The 20,059-nt window shown below is 45.2% G+C and overlaps 1 protein-coding gene across 3 annotated transcripts; it reads right to left on the reverse strand.

The window, feature by feature from the left end:
* Positions 1-1,390: 1,390 nt before the first annotated feature.
* Positions 1,391-19,410, reverse strand: LOC119461066 (SEC14-like protein 2). Of its 3 annotated transcripts, XM_037722243.2 has the most exons (12): positions 19,268-19,410; positions 17,570-17,639; positions 16,438-16,481; positions 13,919-13,981; positions 11,561-11,651; positions 9,659-9,753; positions 8,300-8,378; positions 7,028-7,108; positions 5,813-5,899; positions 3,173-3,279; positions 2,290-2,578; positions 1,391-1,679 (listed from the first exon to the last, which is right to left on the reverse strand). In XM_037722243.2, exons 1-12 carry the CDS (start codon positions 19,319-19,321, stop codon positions 1,588-1,590), a joined length of 1,152 nt encoding a protein of 383 aa, XP_037578171.1. In that variant the 5' UTR covers positions 19,322-19,410; the 3' UTR covers positions 1,391-1,587. The 3 variants fall into 3 exon arrangements, with proteins under 3 accessions (XP_037578171.1, XP_049528502.1, XP_037578172.1); XM_049672545.1 differs by lacking the exon at positions 16,438-16,481 and having other exon boundaries at positions 19,268-19,404; XM_037722244.2 differs by lacking the exon at positions 17,570-17,639 and having other exon boundaries at positions 19,268-19,349.
* Positions 19,411-20,059: the final 649 nt, after the last annotated feature.

The raw sequence follows: 20,059 nt of genomic DNA on the forward strand, positions 1-20,059 counted from the left end.
CGCATATTACAATTTACGAATTGTAGCCGGTGAGTTTGCAAGACGCATCCACTTGAAATAAATTTCCAGGATGAAACCAGTCTCGAGATATTAATCCCAAAGTGTGGGACGAAATACATACGCGTTCAGTTACTTTTGAGCTTCAATGTACAAAACAGCATTTTGGTAAAAAAGTAAGTGGAACAGCAGTGCGTTTTTACGGTCAGTTTGATGGCGCATATCTCCAAACTGATGCCATTCTGGAAATTCATTCCAAGTGGATACGCCTGACAAGCTCACTGGCTACAGTTCGTAAATTGCAATATCTGTCGTAAAGAAATTAACTAACAAGTTATTTATAAATTTTTGTTAACTAGTTGAATATGTGTTTCGATTTGTCATGGTACTAATGTACGCCTCATCAAATATCCCAGCTCAATGATAAGAATTATGCTACCTGCCACGGGCGGTTTCTAAAAATTTCGCAAAACTTAAACATGAACACGCTATATATTGCCGGCTCACAGGCATCTATAAAGCAAACTGATCTGCTAATGGAATAGTGCATCATATTTACGTATTTATTTATTTATTTATTTATTTATTTATTTATTTATTTATTTATTTATTTATTTATTTATTTATTTATTTATTTATTTATTTATTTATTTATTTATTTATTTATTTATTTATTTATTTATTTAGCCACTCAGTATGCGACACCGGTTGTGGGCCCGTTCTTGATCAATGCTCAAGAATGGGCATGTCCTACTCTGATTCCTTCCTAAAGCCGGAACAAATAATGTCCGCTCACAGTTATATCTAAAGCACACCGATCTGTTATTCGAATGATGATTTATACTTGACAGATTCATTGATTTACTTTATTTTCTTTATTTAGCCATTCAGTACTTCTCACTGCTGGTGTGTCCTATTTTGGTCAATCATCCAGAAGGGGTATGTCCCACTGTGACACAGAAGGTACAGGAATTCGTAAATGTTGCTTGATACGTGTCGTTCTTTTCTGCCCGTACACCTGCCATTGTCATTCTTCCCACGACAAGCATCATGCATCGCTTGCGTTCTTGTGACATCGCTGCTTATACGTCTCATACTGTGCATCCGCCTGATGTGGAATTTGTTTTTCGGCATAGCTTGTGAGCTGTGTAGTGTATAAACATAAACATTGCTGGAGAATAATTTTCGAACTTTTGTGCTGTATAAACAAACGTTTCATGAGATTACAAGTTGCGTAGCATGAATGTAAACAACATTGTAAGCATCGGCGTTAGTTGTCAAGCATTTAATTAAGCACTTTACTAAAGCTTCGCTTCACATAGAGCAACATGTGCATCGGACATGCATAATTTCGTACATCTCAGTGTTAACAGACTACTATATTGTGTATTAAACGTCCAGTAAATTTCATTTGGATGCCTTCTTTCTCAGGTTCCCTTGCCTCCTGTTACCAAAAATTAATGACCAGTCCTGCCTAGGGGATAGTGCCATTTCCATTTGAAACAGCAATGAAGACGTTCCGTTTTGCAGGCTTGGAAAACCCTTTATTTCATGCTGATCGCATCTGCTCTGTTGGAACGCGTCAGTCCGTCAAGGGCACTCTTCAGGTGCACGTAAGTTCACCATGTAGGCCAGTGTCTTGCCGCTTAGCCAGCTGTGGGTGTTGTCGAACTCGAGCACGTCTGCAGCAAAGACGCGTAAACTCGTTTCAGAAAGACACTGACAGCATCAACGATCGTCGTTGCAATATTGCCGTACGCGTAGCATTCAAACACAACCGAAATAATAGTGCCTATATAACGACGGAGTCACCGAACACACCGTGTAAGTTTCCTAGCAAAACGCTCGACTGAGTTTTACTGATACGCTCAATCTAATAAGTTCTGATAGAATGTACAAGGCGGAGGTGGATTCGCAAAAGGCAAAGTTAGAAAGCATGTGGGTGGATGTCATCAGATGTCATGCAGCTAGCCCTCTTGTTTACTTAGTTCGTAGAGTGACTGCCGGTTGTATAGCGCGCTCCCAGTGCAAAATACTCGAGCGCTCATCCCCCCCCCCCCCCCCCCCCTCCCCTATCGTAATGTGGCCTCCGTGGCTAGGGAATAAACGCAGGATTTCATGTTCACCCTTAACTCAAGATTACGGCGAAGTTTTGTTTGGTCAGGTAACCTAATAGCGACTTTTGGGCCATTGGTAAATCAACTAGACAGACATGGTCGTTCCTAATTTCTTGCGTATTCATGCCATTAACTATTCACACGAACGCAAACAAGCCGGGTAATTGGTACGTACATATTCCAGGTGTATCGCACTGCCAGCTTCCACCTTGAGGGATGTAGCTGCATGCCTCGATACGTTTTAGGGGAACTATAGACTTTCCACTGCTCGTGCGGAGTCCGAAGGCCAGGTCTCCAGCGGCCGTCTGGAAGCGCCAGCTGAGCCGGGCGCCTACCTTCGACACACTGATCGGCAGCTCCCACCTGTCGCGGCGGCCGATGATCCGCTGCTGGACGCCCACCTCTCCGAAAAGTGAATTCGCCTCACGGTCGAAGCCTTCCTCGAACCGTCCGCCGTAATTAACCTGAAAGAAAGCGAAAGCAAAGCAAGATGTCTCGGCTCGCACTGGTCACAAGGTAAATCACTCAATTGTTCACCTGAATTATGCGGGGTATGACACTTAGCTTTGCAGCAGTCCATTAATGCTATAAATTTCGCCACTCTGCCCACTGCCTTGAGACGTAGCTTCACCCCAAGTTGTAGCTTCATGCGACCATAGTGTCGACATAGAAATGACAATTTTCCCTTTAATGCTAGTGCTTTGTGTGCAACTAAAGCGCTATTATAGTTTTCATCCGAGACGTTCGTCTGAACCAGACGTTTTAGTTGTCTGTTCCATGTGCGTGCTTGCGCTTGTTGCTTGTGAATGATGCGTGCGTGCGCGCTACATATGCATATCATGCATAGCTTTCGTGTCATCTGGAGTAACATGCTAGGTGTATGGCCTCGCAAACCAGGCCATACCACTTTTTACAAAGCAGACTCTAGTAACCATTAGAAAATGTATCTGTCTCTCCAGTTTTACGCAGAAGCCAATATGACTTGACAGACAGACGTTGGCAGCGTAAACTTCATATTTGAGTTAACCTCGTGTGCCACTGGTTCACACATTACCAACCTTATGCCGGCATCGTGGGTCTCCGTCGGGGCCCGTCATGTCTCCCCCCCAGATGGCGGGAAGAGAAGCCGCGTCCACGATGTTCAGGAGACGCTCTTTCCAGCCCTCTAGAACAAAAAAAAGGAAAAATGAAATTGTGCATCACCAGGTTCGAGCCTTCCTAAGCTTTGGCTGTTAGCAATGTTTCGAAATACAGCCAATCCAAAACCACCAAACCAACCAAAATACAGCCAATCGCGTCTAGAGTGAGTGAGTGAGTGAAATAACTTTATTGAGGTCCAGAGAAGACGCAGGGGAGACCCCGCGTCACCCCGGCTCAGATTTTCGTAAGAGGCAACGCCCCCACCGTGGCAGTATCAAACACGCACTGCTATGGGTACAGCGCACACAGGCAGTCAATCGCGACCGCGCTGGCCCGTCTTGCCGACCGGTCGTTTCCGGAGCAGCCAGTCCTGGAACGCCGGTCTGTACTGTCGTCACATCGCAAGTCGGTAAAGGCATTCTTGAAGTTTATGCGTTCGAGTGGCCTATTAGTGGCAAAAGTAGATTGCTCACGGACGTTCCCCACCTCCTCTATTTTTTTTTCGTGCCTCCGCATTATCCTTCCGCTATTATTTCCGTATTTCATTTCTCCTTACCCATCCCCCAGTGTCATGTAGTAAACCAGAATATCTTCCGGTCACCTCCCTGCCTTTCGCACCCCATTTTTCTCTCTCTCTTAATCTGTATCACTGCCATGTTTATTCAACTCAACGTTACTTTACCAGGTGTATTTCGTGTTAGAGAAGCCAATCAGAAATTATCAGATTGTTGTATGAGCAGAGTTTACCATCACGTATGATGCCGGCTACACTTTCTTGTTTAGTCTAACAACGCATATCTAAGTGAGACCTGCTTATCAAACAAACAAACGAGAAACATAAAAAGAGTAATAATATCAAATGTAAACAAAAAAAAAGTCGGATCAAGCTCACGAATTGTTCACACAAAGTTGAAATAAGCATACTGTACATCTCAACAAACACAAATAGCACACCAAGTAACGACAGTTCGTGAACACAGAAATAAACTAATACAAATGTGAAGCAATGTCATTGTCAGTTCACACTGAGGTCAAGTAAGCACCATCTTGGCACAGTAGTATACACGAAAAAAATAGTTCCCATGAAGAACATACATCGCTCAAGTAATTCTGACCAGTTATTTTCCCTTCGATGAATTCTTTAAGTGCACGCTTTTGCAGTTAAAATGTTAAAATTGTCCCGAATATTTAGTTTTTGTCGCCAGTGTAAGTGGCTTATGCCCGTAGCGCAAATATTATCGCTTTCCTGTCTTCGTGTAAAGCATAATTAGTGAAGTGATCAAAAATGAACTGAATTAATGTCTTCTGATTCTGAGTAAGATCCCGCAGCACTTTCGGCCCAAGCTATTTTATGTTGAAAACACTGTGTGCGCAGTGTTTAGACGCAGCCTGCGTATTACTGTTTCAACTGAAAGGCTGACAATGGAGTATTAATTTGTATTTTCGGATCAATAGGAAGATGTAAGTTTAAAGTTCGTTTCAGACTATGCATCTCTTCATGTTTGGACGGACGTTGGATGCAAAATTTAGCCTGCACCGTTTGGTGAAAAAGCGATCATACACGTTTCATCTTCAGTGTGCGCCGCTCACGCTAAATTGTTCACAACAGTGTTGCCCGGAATGCCAAAGTGGCTAGAAACAAACCCACTAAAATGAAATTTCGTGGTAATGTTTAATCTCCTTTGTGTATGTCTTCTGCACTTCATGTATTACAGCCTGGATCACATTTGTGCATACTTGTGGAGTAAATGCTTGGCAGTGACGTTTTAGAGACGCTCATGATAATCCACTAGATCGGGCGAGGCTGTGGGCACATGAGAACGTCATGAACAGTTGAGATCGTAACGGGTGGTAAGAGAAAATGGGAACAGAAAATAAGGTCAAAATATCATGCCACGAGCTTTTTTTTTTTGGACACCCTCAAAACCTTACACCACTTTTTGGCAGATTTGATTACCACGTGAAGCTAGCAGTCAGGAATTGGGGTATATGAAAGTAGGCAATGTAGTGAGGAAGGAAACAACTATAGACACCGCGAACAAGTTGACTTCTTGTTAACGTCGGAATCGCTGAATGCAAAAATTAGCAGCATCTATCACCAGGAGACCATGACTCGAACAAAACCTAGAATTAATTTAAACCTAGTATGCCAAATGATACTCTTCGCCGTCATCGCGCCTGCCGATCTGCGCTTGCAACTCCCAGAGCTGATCCCTCTTCGTCGCCGTCTCACTGGTGAGCATATGCTTCTGGATGTAAACAGCTGTGTCACCTCGCCACAGTATACCAAGGGCGTCGCCAGCTGTTTTCCTGCACGATCGGGTTTTAACAGAAACGTTCACAGTAGGATCAATAAACCAGTGTTGGCTGCAGATAGCCCTTCGCATTTTAAGTCACCAAACCGTGCAGCCAATTATGATAAAACATATAGCTTCCAGTGATCTTCCCCTATAACTGGCAGCACGATATCAGTCATCATTCCTTTCGCTACATCCATCCGGATCAGCTGCAGGCACTTACATGGCTCGCTCAGAATAAACGCTGGGTTTGACACTCACCCCTTCCAAACACTTCCACCTTGTCGACTGTCCTTTGACTCAGGAAGGGCCGCACCAGTTGCCAGAAAATTGGGAAGAAGTGGGGAGCTGCATAAAGCATTTCATTAGTGTATCAACTTGCTGGTAGTCCGACTGCAGTTGTTACATGCTCGCGCTGTAATAATTTAGCGATTTGAGCATAATTTGTGCAGCGCTGAGAGTCATCAGAAGCTTTTCTGCCATTGTCATGTAATCGGAAACAATGTCACTTTCTGCCGTTTCTTCACTGCCATGCAGAGCAGGCGAGAGAGTAAACTGTCGCTAGCTTCGAGGCTGAAATGTTGACTTAATTGCCGTCCTTGGAGAATGATTCAACGCATCGTCAGTATTACGCTTGCGTGCACTACATCCACCCGAGAAGTCATGGCGAACAAACGTCAACAAAGATAATCATGACAGAAATCATTTCTGACATGATTGGCCTCATTATAAGCTGGTATATGGGAAAGGCGGCGAAGTGCGCTTGCGAATTAGAGAATGGGTTGGTACACAAAGAAAATTTCTGCACACTAAGTAGGTGACATGCGGGCCCCCACCAACCGATCCCCATCGCGGGAATTCATGCAGTCAACTGACGCTGTTTGCTCCCTTTACTGCTGTAATGGACCTCTCCCGTGCCGAAATAGTTGCAAACAGCACATCAGCACAAAACGCAGCACGCATGTTGAGCATGTACGCTCGAATGTCCCCTCTAAAGACTAATTCTGAGCACGTGATAGCCAAGTGAAAACTGAAGGAACAGCCTCTTTGCTACCTGGCATCCCACAATGTTGTTATTCTCTTATATTTCCGCTGCACATTGAAGGCCTCTCTGAGCGATCACCAATTACACCTGTTTTGTGTCAGCTGACTCCGTTCTACGCCTGAAAATTTCCCTAATTTCATGAATACACTTGGTTCTCCGCTATCCTTAACTGTTTTTCCCTTCAACCCACCGTCTGTAAATCCAAGGAAAGCGATGCGCAGTCGAAGGTGGCATATAACTAGGTGGCGTGATCTATCCAGACTGTACTGCTGTATGTAGATAACATTCTAGAAGCTGGCCCTCGCGATAAACGGGACGCCTAAATGGAAAGTTGGGATAAGTCGGCGTCACAATGAAGTAGGAATCCTAGAGATGATTAACCAGTTTTGTTCAAAAAATATCGAGAGCTGAATTTTCTGACCGAAGCTCACCGTTGATCGAGATGCATTTTTCCAAACACTCAGGGTAGTGCTCTTCTATCGTCTTCAGCATGTCAGTGGCCGTCTTCATTGCTGCGTTGTCACAAAGCTAAAAGTTAGTACAACACACACGGCCTGGGCTCACAGCAGTGTGGTACCGTCAAATCTGGCAATGTGTTTTACTTGCAATTTAAATTTACGAGTGGCTATTTAAATTTCTCTTTTAACGCTTTAGTCTTTGAAATCTGTGTCCCAAATGAAAGAGCCATTCGTACGCAAGAATCCTTCATAATAACAGCTATGGCCAATCATAATGACAAGTGAGATGCTGTATATAATATGTACGCCCACTTTTTGTACATGCAATAAAGAAGAATAAACTTGAACTTGTAAACTTGCAGTTGTGTCGAATCAATGGCAAACAGTCGAAAAGCACCATAAATTTACATCTGTATCTCAAAAGTCACTCGGCCGACCAGTGTCATATGCGATGTCATGTTTCTACGCTTCCGTTAGACCGTACGCATTCATTGAAGTTGACACTTCCTAACGACAAAAAAAGACTCCCGCTTTCACCATTCACACACTCCCTACTACTATTTCGATAAGTTTGCCCACGCCGCCAGCTATGGACGTTCTATCAGGATTCGGTTTACCAAGCACTTGTGAATTAGTGGTGGCCGACTGAAAACTATTGTCAGAAAAACAAATCAGGAAGCAATAATATTCTTGGTTCAAGAAATATTTATATTTTCGATTTGGGCTAATTCACTTATTGCGAAACTATATACACATCTATGTACGCCCTCATTGTACGTGTTCCTTTGTCCTTGTTTTCACGGGCAGTCCTGTCTGTAATGTTGGCGCGGGATTTGATTAATTTCCCCATATACACCTGCGGCTAGCAGGAAAAGTATTGCACGAAGCCTTTTGTCCAATGATGCCAATAATAATAATAATAATAATAATAATAATAATAATAATAATAATAATAATAATAATAATAATAATAATAATAATAATAATAATAATAATAATAATAATAATTATTACTACTGCACTATGCATGCGACAGTTCCCAAGTGGATTCTACTTCATACAGTTAGTTGTGAGGGCGAGGGAGAAAGAATGTAACAAACATTAACGCTGTTAACTTTTATTGTGCTATCCGCAATTAATGATACTTCCACCTATAATCACCTAAAGGCACGTTTCCTATCGCACGAGGAGCCGCGCTTCCTCATTGTACACTTATTGCAAGAAAACGGCATGCGAGTGCCTTACCTTGCAAGCTGTACACCTGAAGCAGGCTAAACCTGTCGAAATCGATCACGAGATACTGGGACTCCAATTCCTTGTCCATCTAGTTAAGCAAGAAGAACAAAAACTTGAGCTCACACCATTTGCCCACTAAGCCCTTGCAAAAATAGAGAGAATGAGAGAGATAATGAAAACCCTGAAATATATGAAACAAATGAAAATAAGGAAAAATAAAACACTTTAATGAAAACTCTAGAGGTTCGCCTGGCGGCACGCTTCGCGTGCTACTCCATGTCAATTCCAGCATAAATTAAATAATAGACAGAGGACATACGACACACACAAACACAAAAATAATAACATAAACGCAAAACGCACAGAAATACAGTATATTTGATTGAGGCCAATGTGTCTCGCAGAAAAGTTAAAGAGGGCCTTCGTAGAGCGGCAGGCAGCGGCACTAGTACACGGTTCAAGTACAGGTTGTAGTTCAAAGGGTGATCTGTGAGACACTACATTCAGTGCGTACATTAGGACGCTCCTTTGGAATGTGAAGAGGCTGCACGTAGTGCAGAGTTCCGACCCTGCCGGTCTAATTTTACACAAAAAGTACGTTGTATTGGTCACGTTCGAACGAATGCGATGCACACATGCACGTTCACCCCCTTCAAAGCAACATGGCATGCGGACATCACACATTGGGTCGTAAGTGTGAATAAGCGTGTAATGAGGCTCCGGGTTGGCTCAGATAGCATGCCGTGAGGGCCCCGCAAAATTAAGACACTATGGCTGAACCGTCACTACTGAAAAAAAAAAAACGTATCGGGATTTGCACTGAGTAGTTGCTGCCTGCTGAACCTGCAGTGCAGTTAGTGCGTGCATGGCCCGCAATGCTGTAGTGAGATGGCAGATACTGCAGTGCAGTGCCGAGCAGCAACTCACAGGCATTGGTGGGTAAACAGTTGACAAGCTGATCCTTAGACCTCGGCGACATCACGGCAAATAGAGATACACATGAGTCCTTGCGGGCCACTGCTAAGATAATAAGGGTATACTCGAAAGGCTCGTTAAACAAACCTCTCGAGTGTGGTTTACTGAGTCTCTCTGGTGATGGCTAAGCTCTGGAAAGCTTATTCACATCAGTGGAGAGAACGATGAGATATTCAAGATAGTTAAGATCCCAACAAGAACACGCACTGTCATGAAAATAAATAGAGTATGAGCGATGCAAGAAGGAACATAATTCGAGTGTGAGTGCATGGCCGCAGTGCTGGAGAATGCTTGATGCTATAGCATACGCTCGATAGGGAGTTTTAGTCAAAAGGCTTCTTAAGCGACGGAAATAGACGCATGCCGCACATGCACCGTTTCCGCTTCTCTTACCTCTGGCGTGGAGGTTCGTTTAAGTGACTCCAAGTACTCCAACATGTACACGATATGGCGTTGCACCACTGTTGGTGTGAGGGCTGTCACGAACGCTGCGTCGGCAAGATACATTGAGAAGATATAAAGAAAAATTTACGTTCTGGCCGTCTAGCGAAGCTCATTAATGTCTGGACTGAAAGTTCCATGCTTTCTTGCTCAGTTGTATTTCTTTATTGAAAAAGCACAAAGACAAAAAATAAGCTTATACAAGTGCATGTGCGGTGCTAAAAACTGCAATAAGTGTGGTCTCAGAATGGAAATGTATCTGTTGAGAATATGTATTTCCTCGTGCGATTGGACACGGCGTTAATAAAGGTGTGCGCACAGCTTTCCTCCTATATGCAACGTGAGTGAAAACTCGAGTAATCATTTAATAATGTCCATATATCACTGTTACAAATATATATGTAAACGTTCTCAACATGGGATTCACTGTTGTCCGAACATTTTGCGAGTAGGTCATTATCTACCCTATTTTCGGTTTGCACAAAGTGTTATTAGATTCCAAAATGTATCGGAGTAAGAGAATAATTACGTCTGCGATGCAAGCCTGTGACGACGACATGACGACGGCACGCCGAAGGCGGTATTAGGTCGTGACGACTACGGAATAGTGATAGTGATGACTGCTTCACGACTGATGACTGCTTCACTATGATGACCATAGTGATGAATGCTTCACAATAATGCCGAAGATTATAGCACGACGATGACTGCATGATGACGTCGACGACGGAGACTACGATGTCATGACGACGACGGCATATAGGCGGTGGCGACGGTGACGATGGCATCAACACGTTGGCAATGGAGACGACTTGACGAGAATCATGAAGAAAGGAAAAAGACCGAGTGTAACGTGAGGCAGCTATAGCCTCGACAAACGAACCTCCTCTTTCGACATCCCTCCTTGTATTCGTGGCCTATCTGCAAGATGGCTCTTGGGAAATAGGCCCTCAATGGTTACCAGATCTTTCAAGGCTCTGCTTGGTTCGTACTAGCTTTTAGTGGCACGATCATCAAGATTGGCCCTCGCCACCTAGTCTCCACTCTGCTATCCGGCATACTCGCCACGCGCACGGCCCCTGGAAGTTACCTCTTGCCTATCGCGTGGTTAGGGCCTATTTCACATGGGCCTTTCCTTCACATTTTTATGACCAGGCTTCAAGATTGTCACTTGACAATATCTTCCAGTCTTTTTCCTTCCTCGGTAATGGCATGACACCGACGGATGGCATGGAAACGACGGAGACGACGCGTGCATATCGATGACGGCGAGGAAAACGTCAGGATGACAACGTTAATCACAAGGGATTGACGACGATGACAAGTATATGACAGCGAAAACAAATACAAAACGGTACCACAATGGCGGCATATTTGCGGCCAATCCCGAAGGCGGTGTTCTTGGATTCAAGGCAAGACTGATCGCATCGTACAAGACTGTAATCGTAGTCTTGCAAGACAGTAAGACAGAAACAAGAAGGTTGCTAGGGGAGGCAAAGAATGTTTCGTATTAATACTGCGGAGCCTTAATTTGTCTGCTTCTATGCAGACGAAGTTCTTTAACTTCGGAACCCACTTGTGTACTGTGCTTTAGTGCTCCATGCGCTAAGGGTGTATCATAAATAAAAATGAACTAGAATATCGAAATGCGATCTTTAGATTTTGATATAGCATGTCGAACGCCTGGCACAATTCATGCAGTTTTCTACGAGTTCACGTCTTTCGTTGCTAATGAAAGCTCTCGAATTTGCAAGTTCGCCTCAGGCACGGGGATGATAAGATGTTTGGGTGGCGATCTTGTAATGGATGCGTCAACGCGTGTTTAACGTCGTGAGGCTATTGAACACAACTTACACTTCATATCGACGCATGCCGGAATTATCCACATGGGTCGATGGTCCTTGCATGGGTGGATAACTAAGCCGGGAAAATTCTCTTTTATTACCTGCAAAGATGAATTCAGTGTTTGGAACAATGCCACATGAACGATGGGTAGATTGACACAGTCGAAATTGATTGCATGGTTTTGACCGTTGATACATTATGGCTTGTCAGCGCTCAAGTGCAAATGATTATTCCTCTGGGGCTTAGTACTGCATAAGTGAAACGTACAAAGACTTAGCCTACACTATAGTATTACACTTTGCTTCGTGTAAGCAGGAGGTCCCGATACAGTCTTTGACTATGGGACCTCCTCCTGTATACTAAATAATTGTAATATGTTCCAACCTTTAATAATAAAATTCTGATACTGATTATGATTGTTAAAAGCAAAGGCAGACAAGAGAAAGATGAGAGTAAAGGTGGTGAGCTCAAGCACGTAATTTGCTACCCTACATAGGGGGAGGGAAAGGAAAACGACACAGAGTAAATGCACCCGCGAAAGTTCGCCGCAATTCGATACTCTAATTTCGAAATGCATAATGTTCTGCTAGATTGGAAGGTATTGAAGGTCTATATTGAAGGTATTGGGCTAGAGTGGAAGGTTCATGCAGTGGTGCTTGAGGCTGCATAGAAGAGTGAGAAGAGACAACGCACTGATGTGGAGGTTCACACGGCACGATGAAACATGAATTAGCATGATTGCGCTTGTGGTTGGTGGACGCCAATTGTGGCTTCCAACTCAAGTGCCGCATTGTTTTGAGACAGTTCATAGAGGCTGACGCACGGGCGAGTTGTATTTGACAGATGTGCAAAGTTAAGTGTATAGGTGACTCCTGAAGCCAGGATCCTAAGATATGTTGCCATGAGAAGTATCGATCACCTATGTGGTTAAGGCTATTCGAGGCTTATCTGCAAGTTTCCTAATCTTCTTGCCAGGTAAGGTGCATCCATGAACCTAAAAAAAGTCGCGGTTTCGCCCGAAAGGCGAAGCATCGATTGCGATAGCAAATTAGTAAACAGGTGTACGAAGTAAGGATAGTAGTTTTATCGGTGGTATAAACTTGGAAACATTCGCTTAGTAACTGAATTAACAAGCATGGTGTCAAGCACAATGAACATATCACATTCGATGATCGCGAACACTCGATGTCAAAACACTGGCGTGAGCAAGCGCGGGGGGTACCAGCTAGCGAAGTGACCTTCGTGATGTCTATCGCTTCAACGCAAACTGAGCGGCGAGAACACAGCACGCACAGAGGTATGAGCCGTCTGCAGATCGGTTTCGAGATAGGGCGCGCGCGACCGCGCAAAGTATGCGCGCGAGACTGAGCAGCGATCGTCAGTTCCCCTTGGGCCCGGTCGCGAAATACGCAGTTGCTGCCGGAGCACAACACCGTCCTCTTCCCTCCTTCCCATCCCTCCCCCCCACGGCCTTTCGTGCGACGAAAGGCGGAGCGTTTGCTCTCCGCTTTCCTCGATCACGCCAGATTGAGCTGCGACTGACATGACCGACAGAAGTGACAGTAGACCACTTAGACCGACATGAAGAGAGACTCGATGGCCACGAGAAGGCGCGTGTGAAACGGTGGTGTTGACGAGAAGCGCTTACCGTGGGCAGCGCGTGCGAAGGGACACACCTGTAGTGCTGCACTGCCGATCCGGGCAGCATTGCATGTGTAGCGTGCGTTGGAAAATGTGGCCCGACTATTACTAACTGAATGAACAAGCGTGGTGTGAGCGCGCGGAAACAAACATGAATAGATCACACTGAATGACTGCAGACAACGACTGTCAAAACGCTGGCAGCGAGCGCATACGCCGCAGCGGGCGAAGGTACGTGCGGTCTATCGCTTCAACGGAAACTGAGCGGCGAATGCACGGCGCATAAAGGTCACAGCCGTGTGGAGATAAGAGACGGTGCGGGCGAGCGAGCGACGAGCGCGGTTGTTGGCAGGGTAGAAGTGCGCCCCCCCCCCCCCCCCCCCCTTGCGCTCCCTCCGGCGCTGGCTTCCCGCTTCCTTGCTTGCGCGTGGGTGATTGAGTGCGTTCGCTCTCCGTGATAGCGCGCGTCCCCGCACGCTTCCGCTCGGGCATACGGCGCGCGGCGAAGATTTTATCTATAGGGAACCTCACGGCGACGGCGACGACGACGGCGACGGCAGAAATCCGGTTGAAGTGTCCATATAATTGCTATCGCAATAATAAATATCGTTCTGCGGTTCATATTATAACTGGTTATTCAGGGAAACATTCAGAACTCGAGATGCGAGGCAACTCTTAGACATTATAGGGATTATTTGTTGGATGCGAAGTGTGCGATGTACTTACATCAGGTATCTTGTAGCCGTGCAGTAAGTCGTCGATGCCGTTTTCTCTGCGCCACTGGAGGTCCTGTGTGTTGAACATAGAAGATGAGAACAATACAAAAATTACTGTGTGCATAAAACAGTGCGCAACATTTGCAGGCTCAACCTGAACAGCTCAATGGGCCATACGAAAGGTGGTGGTACAAGTCAATTACATTGTAGTAACTTAAAGCGTACGTAAACGCGCCTTCGGTACAAAACCATCTATCATCAGCACCAAGTGTTTTCCTCTTTTGCTACCAGTTATTCGCGTCCATAACTTCAGTAAGTAATTTTGTGAACATATGGTGCCAGAGGCGTCTTTGCCGTCTCATCCTCCTGGACGCTCCTTTCAAGCAGCAAGGCTTCCATGTAATTGACTGAGCTTATCTCTAACTGCGTTGTGCATCAACCCACTGCTAGCGACAATTATTAGTACAGTCGAAATATAACAATACCACACAAACAAAAAAAAAACGCTAGTTAGTTATTATCATCTGCTTCCCTAAAGATTTGTACAAGAGAAGCGATCCAAAGAAAAAGAAACCCTGCATAACAGATTTCAGAAAGACGACATGGGAACAAAAAAGGTGACGGCCAATGAACCCTACAGAACAAATAAAAATATAAGAATGTGGCAGGTTAGGTTAGATGTCTGATAATATCGTAAGAATGGAATCGACGGCTCTAGTCTTTTAGTAGAGGAATTAAACAAACATTTGTCACCAAACTATGCCCTAGTGACGGAGCCTTTATGAGCTCCACCACTTCCTTCAAACGAAAGATCCCGCAAACGATGAATGGATCAACTACTTAAGATATCGCTGTAAAAAATAAATAAATGGAGCTCCAGAAAGAACCTCGCCAGTTCCGAGAAAGAGGGTATAGCATTATTGTGCAAGGTGGGCTGTCAAGGCCTGCCCAAGTGTCAACTCCAGAGAGAGATACCACACACACACACACACACACACACACACACACACACACACACACACACACACACACACACACACACACACACACACACACACACACACACACACACACACACACACACACACACACACACACACACACACACACACACACACACACACACACACACACACACACACACACACACACACACACACACACACGCACGCACGCACGCACGCACGCACGCACGCACGCACGCACGCACGCACGCACGCACGCACGCACGCACGCACGCACGCACGCACGCACGCACGCACGCACGCACGCACGCACGCACGCACGCACGCACGCACGCACGCACGCACGCACGCACGGCACGCACGCACGCACGCACGCACACACACACACACACACACACACACACACACACACACACAACACACACACACACACACACACACACACACACACACACACACACACACACACACACACACACACACACACACACACACACACACACACACACACACACACACACACACACACACACACACACACACACACACACACACACACACGCACACACACACACACACACACACACACACACACACACACACACACACACACGCACGCACGCACGCACGCACGCACGCACGCACACACACACACACACACACACACACACACACACGCACGCACGCACGCACGCACGCACGCACACACATGCACGCACACACACACACACACGCACACACACATTCACTTTTCTCCTGCGGCTCTTTTCTTGAGAGCAACAATATCCACATTCCTGTTCGTTACTACAGCGGTAATTCAGTAGCCGACAATCAGGTGGAGCAATTTATATCAATCTACTGGCTTTAATTGTGATTTAAGCTTGAACAATAATAAGACCAGTGCCTTTTGTAAAGATTACACGGTATTTGTTCACGTCTAGTGCACATGCAATTCAGCCATAGTACCTGCAGAACTTACAATAGAGTAGCTTTACTGACATAGCATTCAAATAAATCCTTGCCAGAAACATTAATCGAGTAAATTTTAAGCTTTTATTTTGTTGCAGTGGCAGTGTGCCCATTGAATGTTGCTCTCAACAAAAGAGCCGCGGGAGCAAATTGAAGGAGACAAGCAGGAACGAACTCAAGTGAACGACACAGAGTCAAGAGAAAGAGAGCGTACTTGACCTCACCTCTTATAGGCTCTTTAGAGTGTGTGCGTGCGTGTGCGTGTATGTGTGTGCGTGCGTGCTTTTACTCTCCCTCTATTTGTATGTGTGCATTTTTCGTTATCTTCTGTCTCCCCTTACCCCTTCCCCAGTGCAGGGTAGCAAACTGGATTTCTGTCTTCCGGTTAACCTCCCTGCATGCTTTCCCATCTCATTTATCTCTTCCTCGCTCTTGTGCGCATCTCTTACACGCCGCTCGCTCCAGCAATAATGCGTAAATATGTTCCGCAACCTATTTCGTCCATAGACGCGTCTTCCTATATAGCCAGGCAGTGCACGGACAGAAGCGTTACGAAATTCGCCTTCGTTAGCTGGAGCTGGTAATGGGTACTCACATTCCGGTACATGCTTTCCGCCTTGGCCACGTCGAACTCCCGCGCTGCATCAGGGGCGCCACATGCGAAGTGGGCAATGGATTAAGACGTGCACCTGCTGAGCTTTTGTGCGGATATCTGCTGCACAAGGTGGGGCCGTGCTCGTTCACAACTCTTTTCAGGATCTACTGCGGATTTCGTAAAGACTGTTTGCCAGTAACTGACAGCTTTCGCTAATAATGTGTTGGCAACCAGCATTGTTCAGGGCACGTTCTTTTAAACCACACTTGTTCACAGGAACAAGTTCACATGTTCGCTTGTTCATGACTCTTTTCAGGATCTACTGCTGATTTCATACAGACTGTCTGCCAGTAACAGGGCGCTTTCGCTAATACCGTAATGTGTTCACAACCAAGATTGTTCAGGGCATGCTCCTGTGAACCACACAAATGCACACAGACTTATCTGCTCACACCAAAATAAAAATTAATTGAAATCTGGTGATTTGTTTGCCAAAACTACATTGTCGTTATGATACAGGCCTTTGTTGGGGGTCTCCGGATTTATTTGGACCACCTGGGGCGTTGGCATGTAAACAAACTGTGCAATAATCAAAATGACAGTGCAATATAATCAAGGTGTAGTTTATCGCTTGTCATCTTCCCCAGCATGCAGCTCCTGCGGAGCACCTTCTGAATTTTGTTTTAACTCCACATTGCCCAACGTATCATATTTGATACGCTAGAATACCTCAGAATGATCATTTAAGGGGGTGACTCCACGCAAGAGCATTCGTAGCGTTTTTGACACGCTGGAGTGGTTTCAGTTATTCAAATATAATACAATATAACATAACTCATTATAACACACTTGATTAAATAACACTAAATTAACACATTAAATAACACTTGATTCTATTTTTGATACGAATGTGCTCTCTATAGCCGGAAATAAAGGTGATCAAGCTGTCCTAACTACCCTTGATGTGTAATGTTGTTTGGACTTTCGGGGGTTAAACTTGCCCATTCTTCTTTTGCGCAAGCGTGCACATGTGCTGTTTAAGCTGGCTAAAGTGCCCCCTATTGCATGTCTGGGATGGCTGCTGTACCTTGCTGCTGGCGACACGTGACCATATACACACACCCGTACTCACCGCGTAACCAGCGCAGCAAGAAAGCGTCCGTGTGCGAGGGCCTCCGGACATCTTTGACGGCACTGCAAAACTGCGGAGGACAAAAAGAAGCGGTGGTACAGAACGTGCACGACTCGCACGAGTAAAGGAGGTGTGTACAATGCCACTATAAACAAGCTGCACAGCGTGACGTCACAAAGAAATGGTTGACGAACTCCACTGGCACGGTCCCTTGGCTACACGTTCATCCGGGTGTAAAAGTTGTATACGTTGGTGGCGTGCAAGTGGTCTAGTGTCGTCGAATTTGCATAAATTGTCATCTGCGAAGTCAATGTTGCGTGCTCACGCCGCCAAAACATCAGCGGCCTCATTTTTTGGGATACCAGTGTGTGATGGCTTCCACTGAAACTTCCCTGTTGTTCCTGATTTGATCTGCCATCTCGAAAACTTTGCGTAACAGAAGAGGTGAATCAGCGTTGCCGTTGGACGGCGGCTGAGAGCTCCGCGGGAGTCACAAAAAAAAAAACAGCCTTTGGTAATCTTGGTTTTTGAACTAATGCATGGAGAAAAAGTGGATTCATTTGCATCGACTTCGTTGGAGGCTTCCCCACGTAGCTGATTTCAAAACGCCTTGGTAAATGAACATCTCATTTTTGTAACCATTCCGTTGAGTTGGCAGTGTTTCTGAGTGGAGTCTAACATTAACAGACAAAAGAGCGTTGAAACTCAGTTATGCATTGCATGCTGAACTCTTTTTACTATAAATTTTACTGCTTCATCATCAATACAAATTTATCTTTGCGGATAAATTTGGATACTGCGGTAAACCGAATGGAGAAGGTCGTCGTTCTTGATAATGTTGACTGTCGCGATATATGTTTCGGTGTTTTCGACAAAAGGCGAAATATCGCTATGAGAGAGACACATGTCCCCTAGCTGCTATCATCGGCTAGATTTTCGCTTTATTTTCTTTTTCTGCAGGTCTCAAGAGGATATATTTGCCGGGTGTTTCAGCGAAGGTTGTATAGAGATAGCAATGCTCTTTTTTCTGTTTCTCAGACGCAATAAGATAGAGGCAGCAAACAAGAAAGTGTTCGAAACTCCCCTGAGGGACTCTATATTCGCTGGAATTTACTAATTAGCTTTTCAAGCAAACACTCGAGCCGACATGCTGCGATTGCGGAACTCAAACCAATCATGACGTTCTAGACACAATATCACTAAATCAATATCACTTTGGAGACATCGTTCTGCATACTTGCGGATAAATGCATTGGCGCTTTATTTATTTATTTATTTATTTATTCATTAAAAAAATTCCTCGTGCAGTGCGGACCGTGAATATGCGGAAAACAAATATATATTGTTGCAGGTTTTAGGGACAAACATCTCGACACTGATGGTGGTCTCAGGATTCCTACTATAGGTAGACATTGAACAATAGCGCAATGAAACTTCTTTCTAGCACTTCTTATAGCATGAAACTATATGCCGACGGTGTTGTATTACCGAGTTCAACACCGTCGTATAGTGGGAAGTTGTACATAAAATGGGCTTTATATATATATATATATATATATATATATATATTTTTTTTTTCAGAGATGCCCCCGCATGCCTCTTATCTGCAGGACTACAGCTGCGTTACCAAAGGTAAAGTGCACAGAAGCAAACGCTTACTTCACGCAAGATTGCAGTGCTGAAAAAATGCGCACGCACCTTTTCGAGCGCTGCTTGCTGGCGCTCGCTCAAGTCATCGAGGTAGCCGCTCATAGTCCGTGCCCTTCACTCGCGATCGACGTCGCCACCGACGCCGGCATCCGACGTTATTGCCAGGGCCGTACGACCGATCAAGCTCTTCCAGTCTCCGTACGGGGACGCTACGAGGTCGCGCTGCCGTCGCGTGACGTCACGCCTTTCACACTGTCGCGGTCGCCGCGAGATCACGCGGCGGCACCGGCAAGGTTAAAATTGAGGAATTCGTATTCTGGAGCGTTCCTTTTCATTTACTGTTCCTTTCTTATCACGAACCGCGCGCATAGTGGCCGATTCTGGTGATAACTGGGCGGCGCTGGCACCCTGTGCTCCGTTCCATACATAACAGTCAACTCTGTGGAAGCTAGAGAGACTTCTTGCACTGGCTTCGTTCGCACTTGGATTTGTTTCGATGTTTTTTACCGCAATTGTGCGCAACTGTTTTTTACATACGCTCAGTATTGAATGAAACAAGTTTCAACCCTTAGAAACAAACACACTGTGGTATACGGCTGCTAATGCGTAGTTTTAGATCATTTTATATTTTTGTTGTTCTTTCCGGGTTTTTTTATTTGCAACCCGCCACGAGGAGCCTCACGTGCATTATCGCGCGAGCAATCGATGTTCCGCGCGAACGAAATGTGCCGAAGGATATCTTTTCTTGACCGAACTTCTTGCGTTGGTTCCACGGCGTTGACTGCTATGTATGGAACGGAGTATAGCCACTTCAGAACGTATCAGGGCAGTCGAAAGAAA

Source organism: Dermacentor silvarum, chromosome 8, assembly GCF_013339745.2.
Source record: "Dermacentor silvarum isolate Dsil-2018 chromosome 8, BIME_Dsil_1.4, whole genome shotgun sequence".
Lineage (NCBI taxonomy): Eukaryota > Metazoa > Arthropoda > Arachnida > Ixodida > Ixodidae > Dermacentor > Dermacentor silvarum.